Raw genomic sequence first — 15,214 nt, 5'->3', positions numbered from 1 at the left:
AGTACAATTTAGTATGTACAATTTCAGCCTTGCTTTTTTTTGCTAGTTATATCACAATCATTTCCAATGTTATTATAAAAATTTCATTCTTTAAGAAATGCATGCTGATTAAAATTGGATTCTCAAAAAATAGAGGAGTGATTGCTCTTGTTTCCATCACTCAAACACAACCAGGATATTTTACCTTTTTACTCAATATTACATCAAAGTGATTGTTTCATACTGTTATCTAATGTAAGGAAAACTAACATTTTAAGAAGGAAATCCTGTCATATACTGTAACATGGGTGAAACTTGAAGATATTATGTGAAAATTCTAGTCACAAAATAGACCAATACTTCATGACTTCACTTAGTTGAGGTATCTAAAGTAGTCAAACTCTTAGAAAGTCTGTTGTTGAAGATATGCTGAGGGTTTGAATTGCTTCATGAAATGTAAGAATAAGTAATATTTTAAACTAACACGTTGTTATAAATGTGATTTTAGAACTGTCTCTGGACCTAATAAAGCTTATGTGATATTGGATATTTATTATGCTAACCAAATCTCAACCCAGGATAGAGCTTTTCCTCGAATCTTATTGAAACACAATTTTAAACTGTTACTTTTGATATAAACAGTAGATTACCTTGGAGGGACAGTTGCTTCAATACTTACTGCCTCTGTCTACGCGGGGTGGGGAAGGACACTCAGGAAGGGGTGGTGAGAAACTGAGACTGAAGTGTGTGAAACAAATTAGTGTAAGTGGAACCCTGACTCTCCCTGCCCCTGCTGCGCCTGAGGGTAAGTTGGGGGGATTAATAGCTTGACAGAAACTGACTCCCATTGCTTCAAATTATGGAAACGTACAGTTGGAAAGGACCTTTTTGATTACATGGTCTAACCACCTGTTGATTCTTAGACTCTCTGATAGTCCACCCAAAAGATGAGTTAGTCTTTTTTGATACCTCTTATAATAAGAAAGGGACTTATAACCCCAAAGAAGTACTTATCCCAATATTTACACAACAGCATCTGGGATGTTTGGAGTAAATAATTTTTCTAAAGCAGGTAACTTTAGGATTTTTCATTTGTAGGACTAACTGGTAAATGCCAGTGAATTTTTGTTATCATTTATTCTATCCAAGGCAGAGAAGTATTTTCTAAATTGTATTAGTGTTTTGGTTTTGAAACGCAATTTATGTCAAAATTTGCATATGTGATATTCAAGTCTAACTTGAAATATCTCATTGTTTTTATATTTTTACTGCAAATAGTTGAAAAATTCATATGTATGTCTTATTTGTTGACCTGGAACTAGATGAAATGTAGGTGCTTTATAAACCATCTAAACTACTGGTATTATCTTGCTTTTGTGAAGCGTGAAATAGTTCAGTTTATTGACAGATTGTATGTCACTGGGGAGAAATGAATTTTCAGTGTGTTTTATTGTGCCTATTCGGAGAATTCAGTATTAAAATAAATAATGCTTTAATGAGAAAAGAGATAGCCTGATGACTTCACTGTGGGAATGGGAGAAAGAACTCTGGGCTGTGGTCCCATCACAGCACCTGACTGCCCTTGAGGACCACGAGGGGGTTTACCTCTCTGTGCCAGAATGGCCTCAGATGCAAAACAGATGGAAAAACTATCTTTTACCAAGGTAGAGTGAGAAATAGTATTTACCTCATGCTTTGAAATTTAGATATATGTTGATTTAAAAATTATCCCACAGTATTTACATGTTTATTGAGATGGCTCCTTATTGGGCTGGAGGAAGCAAAGAGGCTGTGGAATGGCTGGAGGCCCTGTGCTAGCCTGTGGAGGCGGGCCCCTTCATGTGTCAGGGAAGCAGGGTATTTTCTTCAGATTGCCTCTGCCACCATAGTTCTTTGGAGGAAGAGAAGCCAGGTGTGTTAGGGCCTCAGTCTTCTTCCAGGTAGACACCTGCTGGCTATTAAGATGAGCTCCTCCTATAAATGGTACTTGAAGGCTAAGCTGGAGGTCTTCCTACAAAGAGGTTTTATTTCCTCTGCATTCATAAATGCTCCCAAGCTTACTTTCTAATTATTACCTCCTTTCTAGCACATTAGCCTTTCTCTTAGATGAAACAGACCAAATTAGAACTTACTTTGCCTCATTCACATACACAATAACAAGATATATTTGTTTTGTTTTTGTCTTTTGAAGAGGAGGAAAATGTGACAGATGGCTGGCTGTTACTCTCCTCTTCTTTCAGCCCAGGAAGCAAGTAGGGGATCAGCAGAGTGGAGACATCATGGCTGCTGAGCTACAAACCCTCTCCTCTAGGCCAGGGTTCAGGGGCGAGGGACAAGGGGTTAGATATGCCTAGCAGTTTAATACATATGTGCCACATTCCACGTGGCATTTTACAGAGAGCAGGCAGGATCAGACTTCTGTAAAAAACAGTTCCCTATGGTGGGTCAAGGAGGCTGTGTCTAAAATTTTAGCACCAGAGATCGATTCTGTCAGGAGGAGGTGTCATTGCAGAATATAGAACCAGAAGTGTGTACACTACTGATTAAAATAATAATAATCATAATAACTCAAGGTTTACAAAGCGCCTTTATGTCATCTCTCTCAGAACATTTGTGTGCAAGCGTATAAAGTTTGGTAGAACTGCTGTAACAAAGTACCACAGGCAGTGTCTTAAACAACAGAGATTTATCGTCTCACAGTTCTGGAAGCTGGAAGTGCAGAATTAGGGTGTTAGCCTAGTTGGTTCCTTCTGTTGGCTAGGAGAGAAGAATCTGTTTTAGGCCTTTCTTCTTGGCTTGTAGAGGCTTGTCTTCATGTTCACATGACATTCTCCCTGTGTGCATGTCTCTGTGTCCAGATTTCTTTATATTAGGACATCAGTTATATTGGAGTAGGGCCCACCCTAATGACCTCATTTTAACTTGATTACCTCACTGAGGATAAACTTGATTACCCTGTCTCCAAAGAAGTCACATTCTGAGGTATATCAGAGATTAGGACTCCAACATATGAACTTGGGGAAGATATAACTCAACCCGTAACTATATGTATATTTATATACAATATATGATAAAGTGTGGTTCAATATTTGATATATTTATATTAAATTGTAAAGGCATTTAAATAATCATTGAGCCATTATTGTATAACATTTATAGAAAGTAGTGTTTTTGTCCTGTCTTACTTATGGCCTCATAAAGTCAACTAGTTTGTCCTGCACCAGAAGTAATAGAAGCACTTATTATCTTCCCCTCTATCTACCCATTTCCAGATTGTCAGGCAGGCTGTTCTATCCTGCTTTTCTTGCTTCTCTTCTACGATAGAGAAATGTACCATATTTGTAAAATGCCTTTTAAAAAACTGATGGGTTGGTGGGAATGCAAACTAGTACAGCCACTATGGAGAACAGTGTAGAGATTCCTTAAAAACTGGAAATAGAACTGCCCTATGATCCAGCAATCCCACTGCTGGGCATACACACTGAGGAAACCAGAAGGGAAAGAGACACGTGTACCCCAATGTTCATCGCAGCACTGTTTATAATAGCCAGGACATGGAAGCAACCTAGATGTCCATCAGCAGATGAATGGATAAGAAAGCTGTGGTACATATACACAATGGAGTATTACTCAGCCATTAAAAAGAATGCATTTGAATCAGTTCTAATGAGATGATGAAACTGGAACCTATTATACAGAGTGAAGTAAGCCAGAAAGAAAAACACCAATACAGTATACTAACACATATATATGGAATTTAGAAAGATGGTAACAATAACCCTGTGTACGAGACAGCAAAAGAGACACTGATGTATAGATCAGTCTTATGGACTCTGTGGGAGAGGGAGAGGGTGGGGAGATTTGGGAGAATGGCATTGAAACATGTATAATATCATGTATGAAACGAGTCGCCAGTCCAGGTTCGATGCACAATACTGGATGCTTGGGTCTGGTGCACTGGGACGACCCAGAGGGAGGGTATGGGGAGGGAGGAGGGAGGAGGGTTCAGGATGGGGAACACAGGTATACCTGTGGTGGATTCATTTCGATATTTGACAAAACGAATACAATATTGTAAAGTTTAAAAATAAAATAAAATTTAAAAAAACCCAATGGAATCAAAATAAAACATGGAGTTTAGTAAATAATAATACGTCAGTATTGGTTCAATGGATGTTACAATGAACCAAGTATAGTTGTACCATAATATTGCAAGGGTAAACAACAGAGGAAACTGGGAGGTATATTAGAACTCTCTGCTATCTGTAAATCTAAATCTACTCTAAGATACGTTTATTTAAATAATAAAAACTTTTAATAATGTAAGGTAGTGTCTAGTATATGTTATATAGTTCATTAATGCTGTATTTAGAAATATTATATAATTGTACTATTTTTATGCCATTGCTTATGTATCTCTTAATACAAAAAGAGCAGATTAGATGTGACCTCTAGAGGACAGTGTTGAGTCATAGAAAGATTTTCACGATCTGTCCAAGTTGAAGATGGACTTACGTATTTTTCTTCTTACTTTTTTAACCCCAAGGCCTTTATTTGTTCATTATCTCTCTTTAAAAAAAAACCAAGGAAAATATATGCCTCATCTGCCATCCTGATTCATTGGAGTTTTGCTTTAACATTATTTTTGTGAAGTTTTAGCTCTATACATCATATACATATACATCAGGCCATTTGGCTGTACACAGAATAGCGTTTCGGCTGTGTTCAGAGCACCAGGGGCTTGTGGAAGTTGTCCAGGAGCATGACCATGGTGGGGTAGGCGTTATGAGGGACATAGGATGTGTCTGTGACTTCTCACATGATGGAGAGCGTGCTGTAGAGTTGAACTCCCTTTGGAAAAACTATGAACTGTTTGTGGACTGATGAGGATGCTCATAACATAGGATTTTTGATCTTCCATGTCAAGACTGTTGGCTCTGCAGTTTGTTGAGGGTGCAGGGAAGGGGAAACAAACTATAGCTCCAGTTTCTGGAACAGTTTTCTGGATTAATCAGAATAGAAACACAACATTTTAATTTAAAAATTATCCTTCTGGAGGCAGTCTCATGAGATTGGCATTTTAGTTTTAAGCAGTTTGTGGGCCTGGGAGTTAGAGTGCTACTTAAGCACATCTGAACCAGAGCCATGTGAACATTGACTTGCAAATTGCTTGCCTTGGATCTACAGGCAGCTGAAAACAATTGCTCATGTATCGATGGGCTCAGAAATTCTGAAACACATCATTCTGTCATTAGATGGATGACATTTTTTACTGATAGTGGAGTTCAAGGACTTGCCTCATACTAGGTGAGAATCTAGTATAAACATTAAAAAATAGTTGTCATTTGATGACAGTGCGTTCCACTTAGCAGCACCTATACATTTCTTATCTTTTGCTCAAAGAATAAATCTTTTAAAATCGCCGCTGTTGAATTGGGATGTGTGAGCCTTCTAATAGGATTTTTGAAAGGGAGTGGAAAATTTACAACTTCTCATAAATAGCCTGACATGAAATTTAAAATCAATAAGGTACTGTTCAGCCACACCATCAAAGCCGAACCTTGTGAGCATGAGTCTTCCTCATTCTCATCTAGTAGTTCTGGGTACCAAAATTGTTAGGTGTTGTCTTCTCCTGATTAGTGGTGGTGTAACAGTGTTCCACAGAGCATCTAGTTATTTAATGAATAGTACAGTCCTTGAGATTGATTGGTCCCCTGATCTGGTCTCTTAGCCAGTGTTCCTTATGTCAGGGGAAGCATTAGTCCACCTCATTTGTGCAAGTCAGAATCCTGGGAGTTGTCCTTGACCCTCTTCTTTTTTCCTCATCCTTGCCTGTAATAGATACAGTACCAGGTTTTCTTGGTTTTCTATCTTAAGTGTTTCTTGAAAACACCCCCTTTTGTCTCCATGGCCACCACTCTCTAATCCAAGCCTTTATCATATCTGCTCAGACTACTGCAGAAGCTGCCTTACCCACAACCAGTGTGATCTTTTAGACACACATCTATGAGACCTTCAGTGATTTAGGGTAACAGTGTCTTGGGATAACAAACAAAGTCATGTTCATGGATGGTAATACCTTGCATGGTCTAGTCTCCATTTCTCTCTCCAGCCTCATCTGAAAACATTCTCCTCCTTGCTCCATATGTTTCAGCCTCCTGGCCTCTGGTGCATCCCACAAGGTCTTAGTACCTGTAATTTCATCTACCTGGGAGTGTCTTTCCCTGCTGTTTTTGATTACCTTTTGCTCATCCTTTATAATAATCAACTCAAGTGTGATTTCTTTATGAATGCATTTCCTGATAATTTGGCCAAGAAAAGTTTTCTTTTTTCTATGCTCTAGTAGACCCTTGCTCCTTTACTTCATTGTTTCTTACATAAACTTATAATTAGACACTCAGCTTTGTTGTTTTTTTGATGGATTTATGTCTCCACTACCAGAATATAAACGCTGTGAGTGGGGACCATGTCCAAGTATCAGTCAGTCAGTCAGTCAGTTCAGTCACTTAGTCGTGTTTGACTCTTTGCGACCCCATGGACTGTAGCACATCAGGCCTCCCTGTCCATCACCAACTCCCGGGGTTTACTCAAACTCATGGCCATCAAGTCAGTGATGCCATCCAGCCATCTCATCCCCTTCTCCTCCTGCCTCCAATCCCTCCCAGCATCAGAGTCTTTTCCAATGAGTCAACTCTTTGCATGAGGTGGCCAAAGTACTGGAGTTTCAGCTTTAGCATCATTCCTTCCAAAGAAATCCCAGGGCTGATCTCCTTCAGAATGGACTGGTTGGATCTCCTTGCAGTCCAAGGGACTCTCAAGAGTCTTCTCCAACACCCAATTCAAAAGCATCAATTCTCAGCACTCAGCTTTTTTCACAGTCCAACTCTCACATGCATACATGACCACAGGAAAAACCATAGCCTTGACTAGATGTACCTTTGTTGGCAAAGTAATGTCTCTGCTTTTCAATATGCTATCTAGGTTGGTCATAACTTTCCTTCCAAGGAGTAAGTGTCTTTTAATTTCATGGCTGCAATCACCATCTGCACTGATTTTGGAGCCCAAAAACATAAAATCTGACACTGTTTCCCCATCTATTTCCCATGAAGTGATGGGACCAGATGCCATGATCTTAGTTTTCTGAATGTTGAGCTTTAAGCCAACTTTTTCACTCTCCTCTTTCACTTCCATCAAGAGGCTTTTGAGTTCCTCTTCACTTTCTGCCATAAGGGTGGTGTCATCTGCATATCTGAGGTGATTGATATTTCTCCCGGCAATCTTGATTCCGGCTTGTGCTTCTTCCAGCCCAGCGTTTCTCATGATGTACTCTGCATATAAGTTAAATAAGCAGGGTGACAATATACAGCCTTGATGTACTCCTTCCCCTATTTGGAACCAGTCTGTTTGTTGTTCCATGTCCAGTTCTAACTGTTGCTTCCTGACCTGCATATAGATTTCTCAAGAGGCAGGTCAGGTGGTCTGGTATTCCCATTTCTTTCAGAATTTTCCACAGTTTATTGTGATCCACACAGTCAAAGGCTTTGGCATAGTCAGTAAAGCAGAAATAGATGTTTTTCTGGACCTCTCTTGCTTTTTCCATGATCCAGCAGATGTTGGCAATTTGATCTCTGGTTCCTCTGCTTTTCCTAAGATCAGCTTGAACATCTGAAAGTTCATGGTTCACGTATCGCTGAAGCTTGGCTTGGAGAATTTTGAGCATTACTTTACTAGCGTGTGAGATGAGTGCAATTGTGTGGTAGTTTGAGCATTCTTTGGCATTGCCTTTCTTTGGGATTGGAATGAAAACTGACCTTTTCCAGTCCTCTGGCCACTGCTGAGTTTTCCAAATGTGCTGGCATATTGAGTGCAGCACTTTCACAGCATCATCTTTCAGAATTTGAAATAGCTCCACTGGAATTCCATCACCTCCACTAGCTTTGTTCGTAGTGATGCTTTCTAAGGCCCACTTGACTTCACATTCCAGGATGTCTGGCTCTAGGTGAGTGATCACACTATCGTGATTATCTGGGTTGTAAAGATCTTTTTTGTACAGTTCTTCTGTGTATTCTTGCCACCTCTTCTTAATATCTTCTGCTTTTGTTAGGTCTCTACTATTTCTGTCCTTTATTGAGCCCATCTTTGCATGAAATGTTCCCCATTATCAAATCCCCAGTACTTGGCACAGTGCTTGGAAAAAGTAGCTGCTCACTTACATTTGCTGAATGAATAAGAGGCTGTTTTTTACTGACTGTCCAGGTAGAGGAAGAAGAACCCACTGGATACATTCGATTTGAAAAATTTCTACCAGTGATGACTGAAGTGCTACTGGAAAGAAGGTAAGAAAGTAAATAGAATTGTTGAGGTAATGATTAGAACTGCATTAATTTCAAAACACTTGGCCTTTTCACTTTGTATGTTATACTCAGCCAATGTTTATCACAGAATAGCTTCCTCCTAGTTTTTCTCTACACTTCTGAACTGCCAGTTGGTATGTTCTCAGAAATATCCACCACTTTGGTATTAATCTAATAAGCAAAGTGTAATTAAAGGGCAAATAAGCTGCAAAAAGCATAAATCAACAACATTCTTATTAGCTTCTGTTTGAATTATCAATGATAAATAAGAATTAAGCCTAATTATTTTTCTAGAGAAAGTGTAGCATTAGCTTACCATAGTTTGTTTACTGTAGGAATTTTGTTCCTATAATGATGAAAAAAGCTAACAGATAACATTTAAGTAAGTATTCCTTGTGGGTATGGAGTACTTTCAACTTTATTATCTAGAAATCCAAAAATATTTCAGTGAGGGATGAATTATTATCCTAGTATGCTAGCAGCTTTATTTATTTTTTTAAATGTGATCATTTGTTATTTGGAGATTGAGCTAAATACTGTGGTGTTTACTCCTTTTATTGCATAATTAGATATAGACCAATTCCGGAAGATATCCTTCTTCGAGCTTTTGAGGTATGTAAGCCACAAATTTTACATATATTTATATTTATGTGAAAAAAATCATCATGTGGAATTTTCATCAAAAAATAGAGTATCTATCTTTTCCTTCCCCCTAGGTATTAGATCCAGCTAAACGAGGATTTCTTTCTAAGGATGAACTGATAAAGTATATGACTGAAGAAGGTGAGAGTGATTCGTTACTTATAAATGAAAGTTGCTCAGTTGTGTCTCAGTGTTTGCGACCCCATGGACTGTAGCTCACCAGGCTTCTCTGTCCGTGGAATTCTCCAGGCAAGAATACTGGAGTGGGTTGGCATTCCCTTCTCCAGGGGATCTTCCCCACCCAAGGACCAAACCCAGGTCTCCTACACTGCAGGCAGATTCTTTCTGTGTGAGCCACTAGGGAAGTCTTATTACTTGTTAACAATGACTTATTTAAGTGATTAATAATTTTAAAACAATTATGCAAAAGTTCTAGAGGATACTTTAATCATTCCAGTTAAAAGAATTTACTTAGTATTCTTATCACTTTGGTTTTGGAGTTTTGTGGTGGATAAGAGGACAAAGGGTAAGTTAAGAGGGGATAGATTATTGCCTTATAGGATTTTGTAAAGTATAATGACACTTCTATAAACTGAAGTCATTTCATTCACTTAGAGTATTTCCGGAATAACAGGTATGGCACCAGGAAAACATGAGCTATCAATCACTCTTGTTACTAGATTGAAGATTTCAACTGGAGTCTATAAAAATTCCTTTTTTAAAAAAAAAGATTTGTTCATATTTCTTTTTTGGCTGTGGTGGGTCTTCGCTGCTGTGTGCAGGCTTTCTGTAGTCGCAGTGGGTGAGTAGGGTCTGCGTCTCTAGTTGCGGTGCACAGGCTTCTCACTGGGGTGGCTTCTCGCGTTGCAGAGCATGGGCTCTAAGGAGTTGCGGTGTGTGGGCTCAGTGGTTGTGGCACCGGCGCTTACAGCATGCTGTGCAGCACGTGGAATCTCCCTGGACCAGGGATCAAACTGGGGTCCCTTGTATTACAAGGCAGATTCTTAACCAGTGGACCACCAGGGAAGCCCCCAAATTCCTTTTTTAAAGAACTTTTCAGTTGGTAAAGTTAGGGGCAATACAGCCTCAAATGTATATATGAATTCCATTAAATTTTTCATTTTTATGCTAATGAAAGTGATATATTTGCTTTGCACTTAAACTGTACACACACACACACACTTATACATAACACCTGCACACCTCTGTAGGCCAACATATTTTCTTTAGGGATTCTCTCTACTTAGTCTGATGTGTAATCTTGTTTTCCCTGAATGTCAGTAGCCTAATGGACATGCTCTTGAAACCATTCTCATGGTTTCATATATATATGGTTTCATATATATGGTTTCATGGTCTCACCTGCCCTCTTCCCATATAAAGTTAGAACTCTTTCTCTGTTCAGTTCACTAGTTCACAGATGAGTCCTGAGTAATTCAGAGCTGCTAATCAGTTGAGACAATCAGAAGTGCATGAAATTTTGAGTACGGAAGACTAAGACTGCGTCTCCATGTGCCGCTGGTTTGACCATTTTGACTTGCTCCAGCATTAGGTGAGAATGCAGAGGGTGAGAGTGAGTGTGCCACGATTGTTAAAGCTGCCGCCCAAGAACGCAGGACCCTCTTAAAGTTATCTCAGGGATGAACTTTGATGGAAATGTGATGTTTCAAAGCATCAGCTTAGGGATTAAGCTAAGGGAAAGAAATACTAGGTTATATCAGGCAATATGAATTTAGTCAAAATGGCCAAATCATTAGTAGGATGTGCCTACTGTGTGTAGGTAAGGGATACAATAGCAGTGAGAGGTAATAATACTAAAATCTGCTCCCTTTCTCAAGGAGATTACAGTCTTACAGGAAGGAATAAAACAATTCAAAATATAAGATAGTAGAAAAAAGTGAGTAGCAGAAGATCAGTGTGGTCTGGACCAGCCTGGAAAGCTTGGTCTGAGAAGACTTTAAGAGAAAATAGGTTTCTAAAGATGATAGAATAATATGGGTGAGTTATCAGAAGGGCTAAAATATTATGCATTATAGCGCTCCCTTACATCATACGTCTCAGCAAGTGCTCGTTAAATTAGTGAGTGAGTGAGGTAGAATGGACGAAGGAGCTGATGAGAGGAAGACATCGATTGATAAAAAGCATGAACAAAGACTGGGAGGTAGGAATGAGCATGACATTTTGGGAGACTGAGAAAACTCAGAGGGTCTTGTTGGCAAACAGTAGGAAATGAATCTAGATAGATTAGCCAGGACTAGATTGTGGAGGCTGAGGCCCAGGAGACTTCGTCTTATGGGCAGTGGAGAAGCACTGTAGGGTTCTGAGCAGGTGAGCTGCACGGTGAAAGAGGGATTGTGGGAAGGTTGACCTGGTGCTGGTAGGCTTGTGAGAAGAGCAAGAAAGAGGTTAGACTGGGGAGACCAGTTAGGAGCCTGGTTCAGCATTTTGCTGCTACTGCTACTGCTAAGTCACTTCAGTCGTGTTCGACTCTGTGTGACCCCATAGACATTTTGAGGGTATCCCAATAAGGGCTATATCTAGCAGTGGCAATGGAATGGAGAGAAGGGTTTGATACAGTAGTACTGTCTGCAGCAAGATCCACAGGTTATGTATGATGAGCAACCGAGTGCAGGGCACAAAGATGGGAGCTGAGTCAACATAACAAGGCTTTGGCCTGGGTAGTGGGTATTAGGGTAATGGTACTCACTGAAATAGAGAAATCAGACCGCAGTGCATCCAGAGACAATGCAGCTTTTCATAATATCCACAGAATATTGATCAGTTTGAGAATGCATTCTAAATGCCCAGGATGTTATATGATGAACATAATAAGTCACATTGAATCAAGCTCCTACAGGATAGACATCCACATGTGTCTAGGTATGTATATGGTGTCAAGTAGTATTTATTAGCAGCAAAGATCTCAAAAGAACTTTTTTGAACTAACACATATTGCTGCCTATGTGCCAGGCAACGTTCTAAGTGCTATTCAAATAAGAACAATTTTAATACTCATAACAAACCTATGAACTGTGGTTTGGAGAAGACTCTTGAGAGTCCCTTGGACTGCAAGGAGATCAAACCAGTTAATCCTAAAGAAAATCAATCCTGAACATCATTGAAAAAACTGATGATGAAGCTGAAGCTCCAGTACTTTGGCCACCTGATGCAAAGAGCTGACTCATTAGGAAAGACCCTGATTCTGGGAAAGATCGAAGGCAGGAAGAGAAGGGGATGACAGAGGATGAGATGATGATGGCATCACTGACTCAATGGACATGAGTTTGAGCAAGCTCCGGGAGATGGTAAAGGACAGGAAAGCCTGGTGTGCTGCAGCCTATGAGGTCGCAAAGAGTCGGACATGACTGACTGATGGAACAACAATAAACCCATGAGATAGTATTTTACAGACAGGAAAACAGACACAGAGAAGTCAGGGACTTGCCCGGGATCTTAAAGCTAATGAAACAGTTGAGCATTTGGACCCAGGCAGTCTGGCCCCCAAGCTGTGCTTTTAACAATTAAGCTATTTTCCTCCCATCCTTAATCAAATACTACTTGTTTCTTTCCTTGCTTGAGGAAGCAGTGACCACCTTCTGAATTTCACTGTGAACAAGGCCTCGTTCCAAGTGACCGAGCGTGGTTCCTAGACCTTGACTTGCTCTGCTGGCGTGCAGATCCAGTGCCTCCAGTCACCGGCTGGGGCTGCCTGCCTGTTTTCCTCGTGTGCTGGTGTCCTCAGCTCTAAGCGGGGATACACAGTTCTTAGCTCTCATGAGGTGGTTCGGAGATTAACTTGATATCTGTGAAGCCCTTAGATCAGTGCCTGGCAAACAGTGGTTCTTGATAAATATTTGTTGTCAGTGTTCTCATAAGGACTCGCATATCCATCAAAGTTCATTGGCAGTGGATTTAGTATTTACCAATTAGGTTATCGGAGAAGGCAACGGCACCCCACTCAGTTCTCTTGCCTGGAAAATCCCATGGATGGAGGAGCCTGGTAGGCTGCAGTCGGACACTTACTGAGCGACTTCACTTTCACTTTTCACTTTCACGCATTGGAGAAGGAAATGGCAACCCACTCCAGTGTTCTTGCCTGGAGAATCCCAGGGATGGCGGAGCCTGGTAGGCTGCCATCTGTGGGGTCGCACAGAGTTGGACACGACTGAAGTGACTTAGCAGCAGCAGCAGCAGTAGCAATTAGGTTATAAGAAAGATTCAGAATTTGTCTTTTTAGACATTTTAGGCATTCTTTCTTTCCTTAGGATGTAAACATGATTTCAAAAAAACACAAGCATATTCCATTGTTTGGTAATATTATCATCATCATCATAAAAACCCCCACTTGAATAATTTCTGTATTAGTAACTGAATTCCACCTTAGAAGGCATGGTTTGTAGTAGCAGGTGACTTAAGTTCGTAAGGTAGGTAACTCTCAGGCCTTGGTAATTTATCTACTTGGATTAATACTCTTTAGGAATAAGGTGAGAATTTGGATGTTTCTGTATTTTGGGTTAATATCAGAACAAAGTTCTGTCTTAAATAGATGACAGCCTTTCCAATGTTCTTCCTAAATTTGCTTTTCATCTTGGTGAAACCAGTATCCAAGATGGCCTTCAGTTGTTATCTGAACCCAACTAAAACTCACAGATTTTCTATCCAACTTTTGGTTTCATTTGATGGCAACACTGGGCCAAACTATAACAAAGAGGACTGCTTTGAAATGACTGGTGAATGGCATCTGTGGTCACTGGGTGCAGCTGAGTCACTAAATTGCCCTGCCCTTGTTAGAGGATATTCACAGACATTCTTACAGTGTGGCCTTCCCTGCTGGCTCAGACAGTGAAGCGTCTGCCTACAATGTGGGAGACCTGGGTTCAATCCTGGGGTCGGGAAGATCTCCTGGAGAAGGAAATGGCAACCCCCTCCAGTACTCTTGCCTGGAAAATCCCATGGATGAAGAAGCCTGGTGGGCTACAGTCCATGGGGTCGCAAAGAGCGACTGAGCGACTTCACTTCCACTTTCACTTACAGTTTTAAAACATGTTATTTGTTGTTCGGCGTTTCTGCATAGCAACCATTTAATCCTTTCTTCATATGCTTACTAAGTGTAATGATTAGACTTCCTATAAAACTGTGACTTCAGGTTAATCCTTTTAATTGCCTTTTTGGCGATTTTAGTGATTTTAATTTAAATAAATAAAAAACCTTATTTATGATGTTTTCATGTCCTCCTGCTGTTTTGGCTGAAATGATTCATGCTAAAGGTTGCTTGAACTATGCTATCTGCAAGGTAAAATAACTCCAAAATTTGCCAGGAGTACGATAGCATACTCTTTGAACCTCTGGTTCAAATCACGATGTGCTGGCTTTATGGCCCCAGGGAGAGTAACCGGCAGCACAGTGTGGGATGGTGGGGGTCCACGGCAATTGAATGGACTAGTGGAAAGAGAAAGAAAAAAAAATCAGATGACTGTAAATGATGAGTGTCCCTTCTTGTTCCTCCCAGGTGAGCCTTTTTCTCAGGAGGAAATGGAAGAAATGTTGTCTGCTGCAATTGATCCAGAATCGAATTCAATTCATTATAAGGACTACATAACAATGATGGTGATAGATGAGAATTAAACACTCTAAAGACTTCATTTCTAATTGAAAGTATAATTTTAAAGACTGCTTGTCCTTGTTAATTTCACATTTTATCTTATAACTCCTACATATTGCTAATTAATTCCTTGTGACAACTATTTGAAGATGTTTCGTTCTTTAAAGGTGATCATACAGTTTAAAATACAGATCTATTTAGCATGTCTAGCCTAATGGAATGACACATTACATTGCTAATTAAACACATTGCTTTTAAGCTATTCATAAAATATTTTACCTTATCCATGGATTGTTGTTAATGTTCTACAATAAAACCCAGGTTGCTTTCAAATTAATTAAGCTGACAAAAGTGAAGACTGATTAGAAAGACCTAAAGTTTAGCATATGAAGATCTTGGGATGGGGTAGGATGACCACAAATTGAAAATGAGTGGTAATGTGATGACAGCTTCTTTTTAAAACAACAAACCCTTTGTCAATCAGGGTGGGGAAGGAGAGTCATTGAAATGGATATTAATAATTAATTTCTGGTGGGTGCCAATTTCAAATCTCATTTGAGATGATAGTCACTTAGTATATGTAAAAATTTAAATTGGCTGATCTAGCATGTTATGGAGAAGGCAATGGCACCCCACT

At 39.8% G+C, this 15,214-nt stretch overlaps 1 protein-coding gene across 2 annotated transcripts in view; it reads left to right on the top strand.

Annotated features, from left to right (window-relative positions):
• Window positions 1–14,914, top strand: part of EFCAB2 (EF-hand calcium binding domain 2) — a 112,097-nt gene extending 97,183 nt beyond the window's left edge. Inside the window, exons 4-8 of one of the 2 annotated variants that reach the window (XR_002182504.2) lie at window positions 8,236–8,315; window positions 8,903–8,945; window positions 9,050–9,116; window positions 10,381–10,527; window positions 14,485–14,914. Coding sequence is in view for 1 of the 2 variants with exons in the window: in XM_019976703.2 (XP_019832262.1) it covers window positions 8,236–8,315; window positions 8,903–8,945; window positions 9,050–9,116; window positions 14,485–14,600 (306 nt within the window). In the remaining variant the exon portion in view is untranslated. The remainder of the gene's footprint in view (window positions 1–8,235; window positions 8,316–8,902; window positions 8,946–9,049; window positions 9,117–10,380; window positions 10,528–14,484) is intronic. The other variant, XM_019976703.2, reaches the window with a different exon arrangement.
• The last annotated feature ends 300 nt before the right edge of the window (window positions 14,915–15,214 follow it).

Source organism: Bos indicus, chromosome 16, assembly GCF_029378745.1.
Source record: "Bos indicus isolate NIAB-ARS_2022 breed Sahiwal x Tharparkar chromosome 16, NIAB-ARS_B.indTharparkar_mat_pri_1.0, whole genome shotgun sequence".
Lineage (NCBI taxonomy): Eukaryota > Metazoa > Chordata > Mammalia > Artiodactyla > Bovidae > Bos > Bos indicus.
Note: the sequence above shows the minus strand (reverse complement) of the source record. Positions and strands in the feature narration are given on the sequence as shown.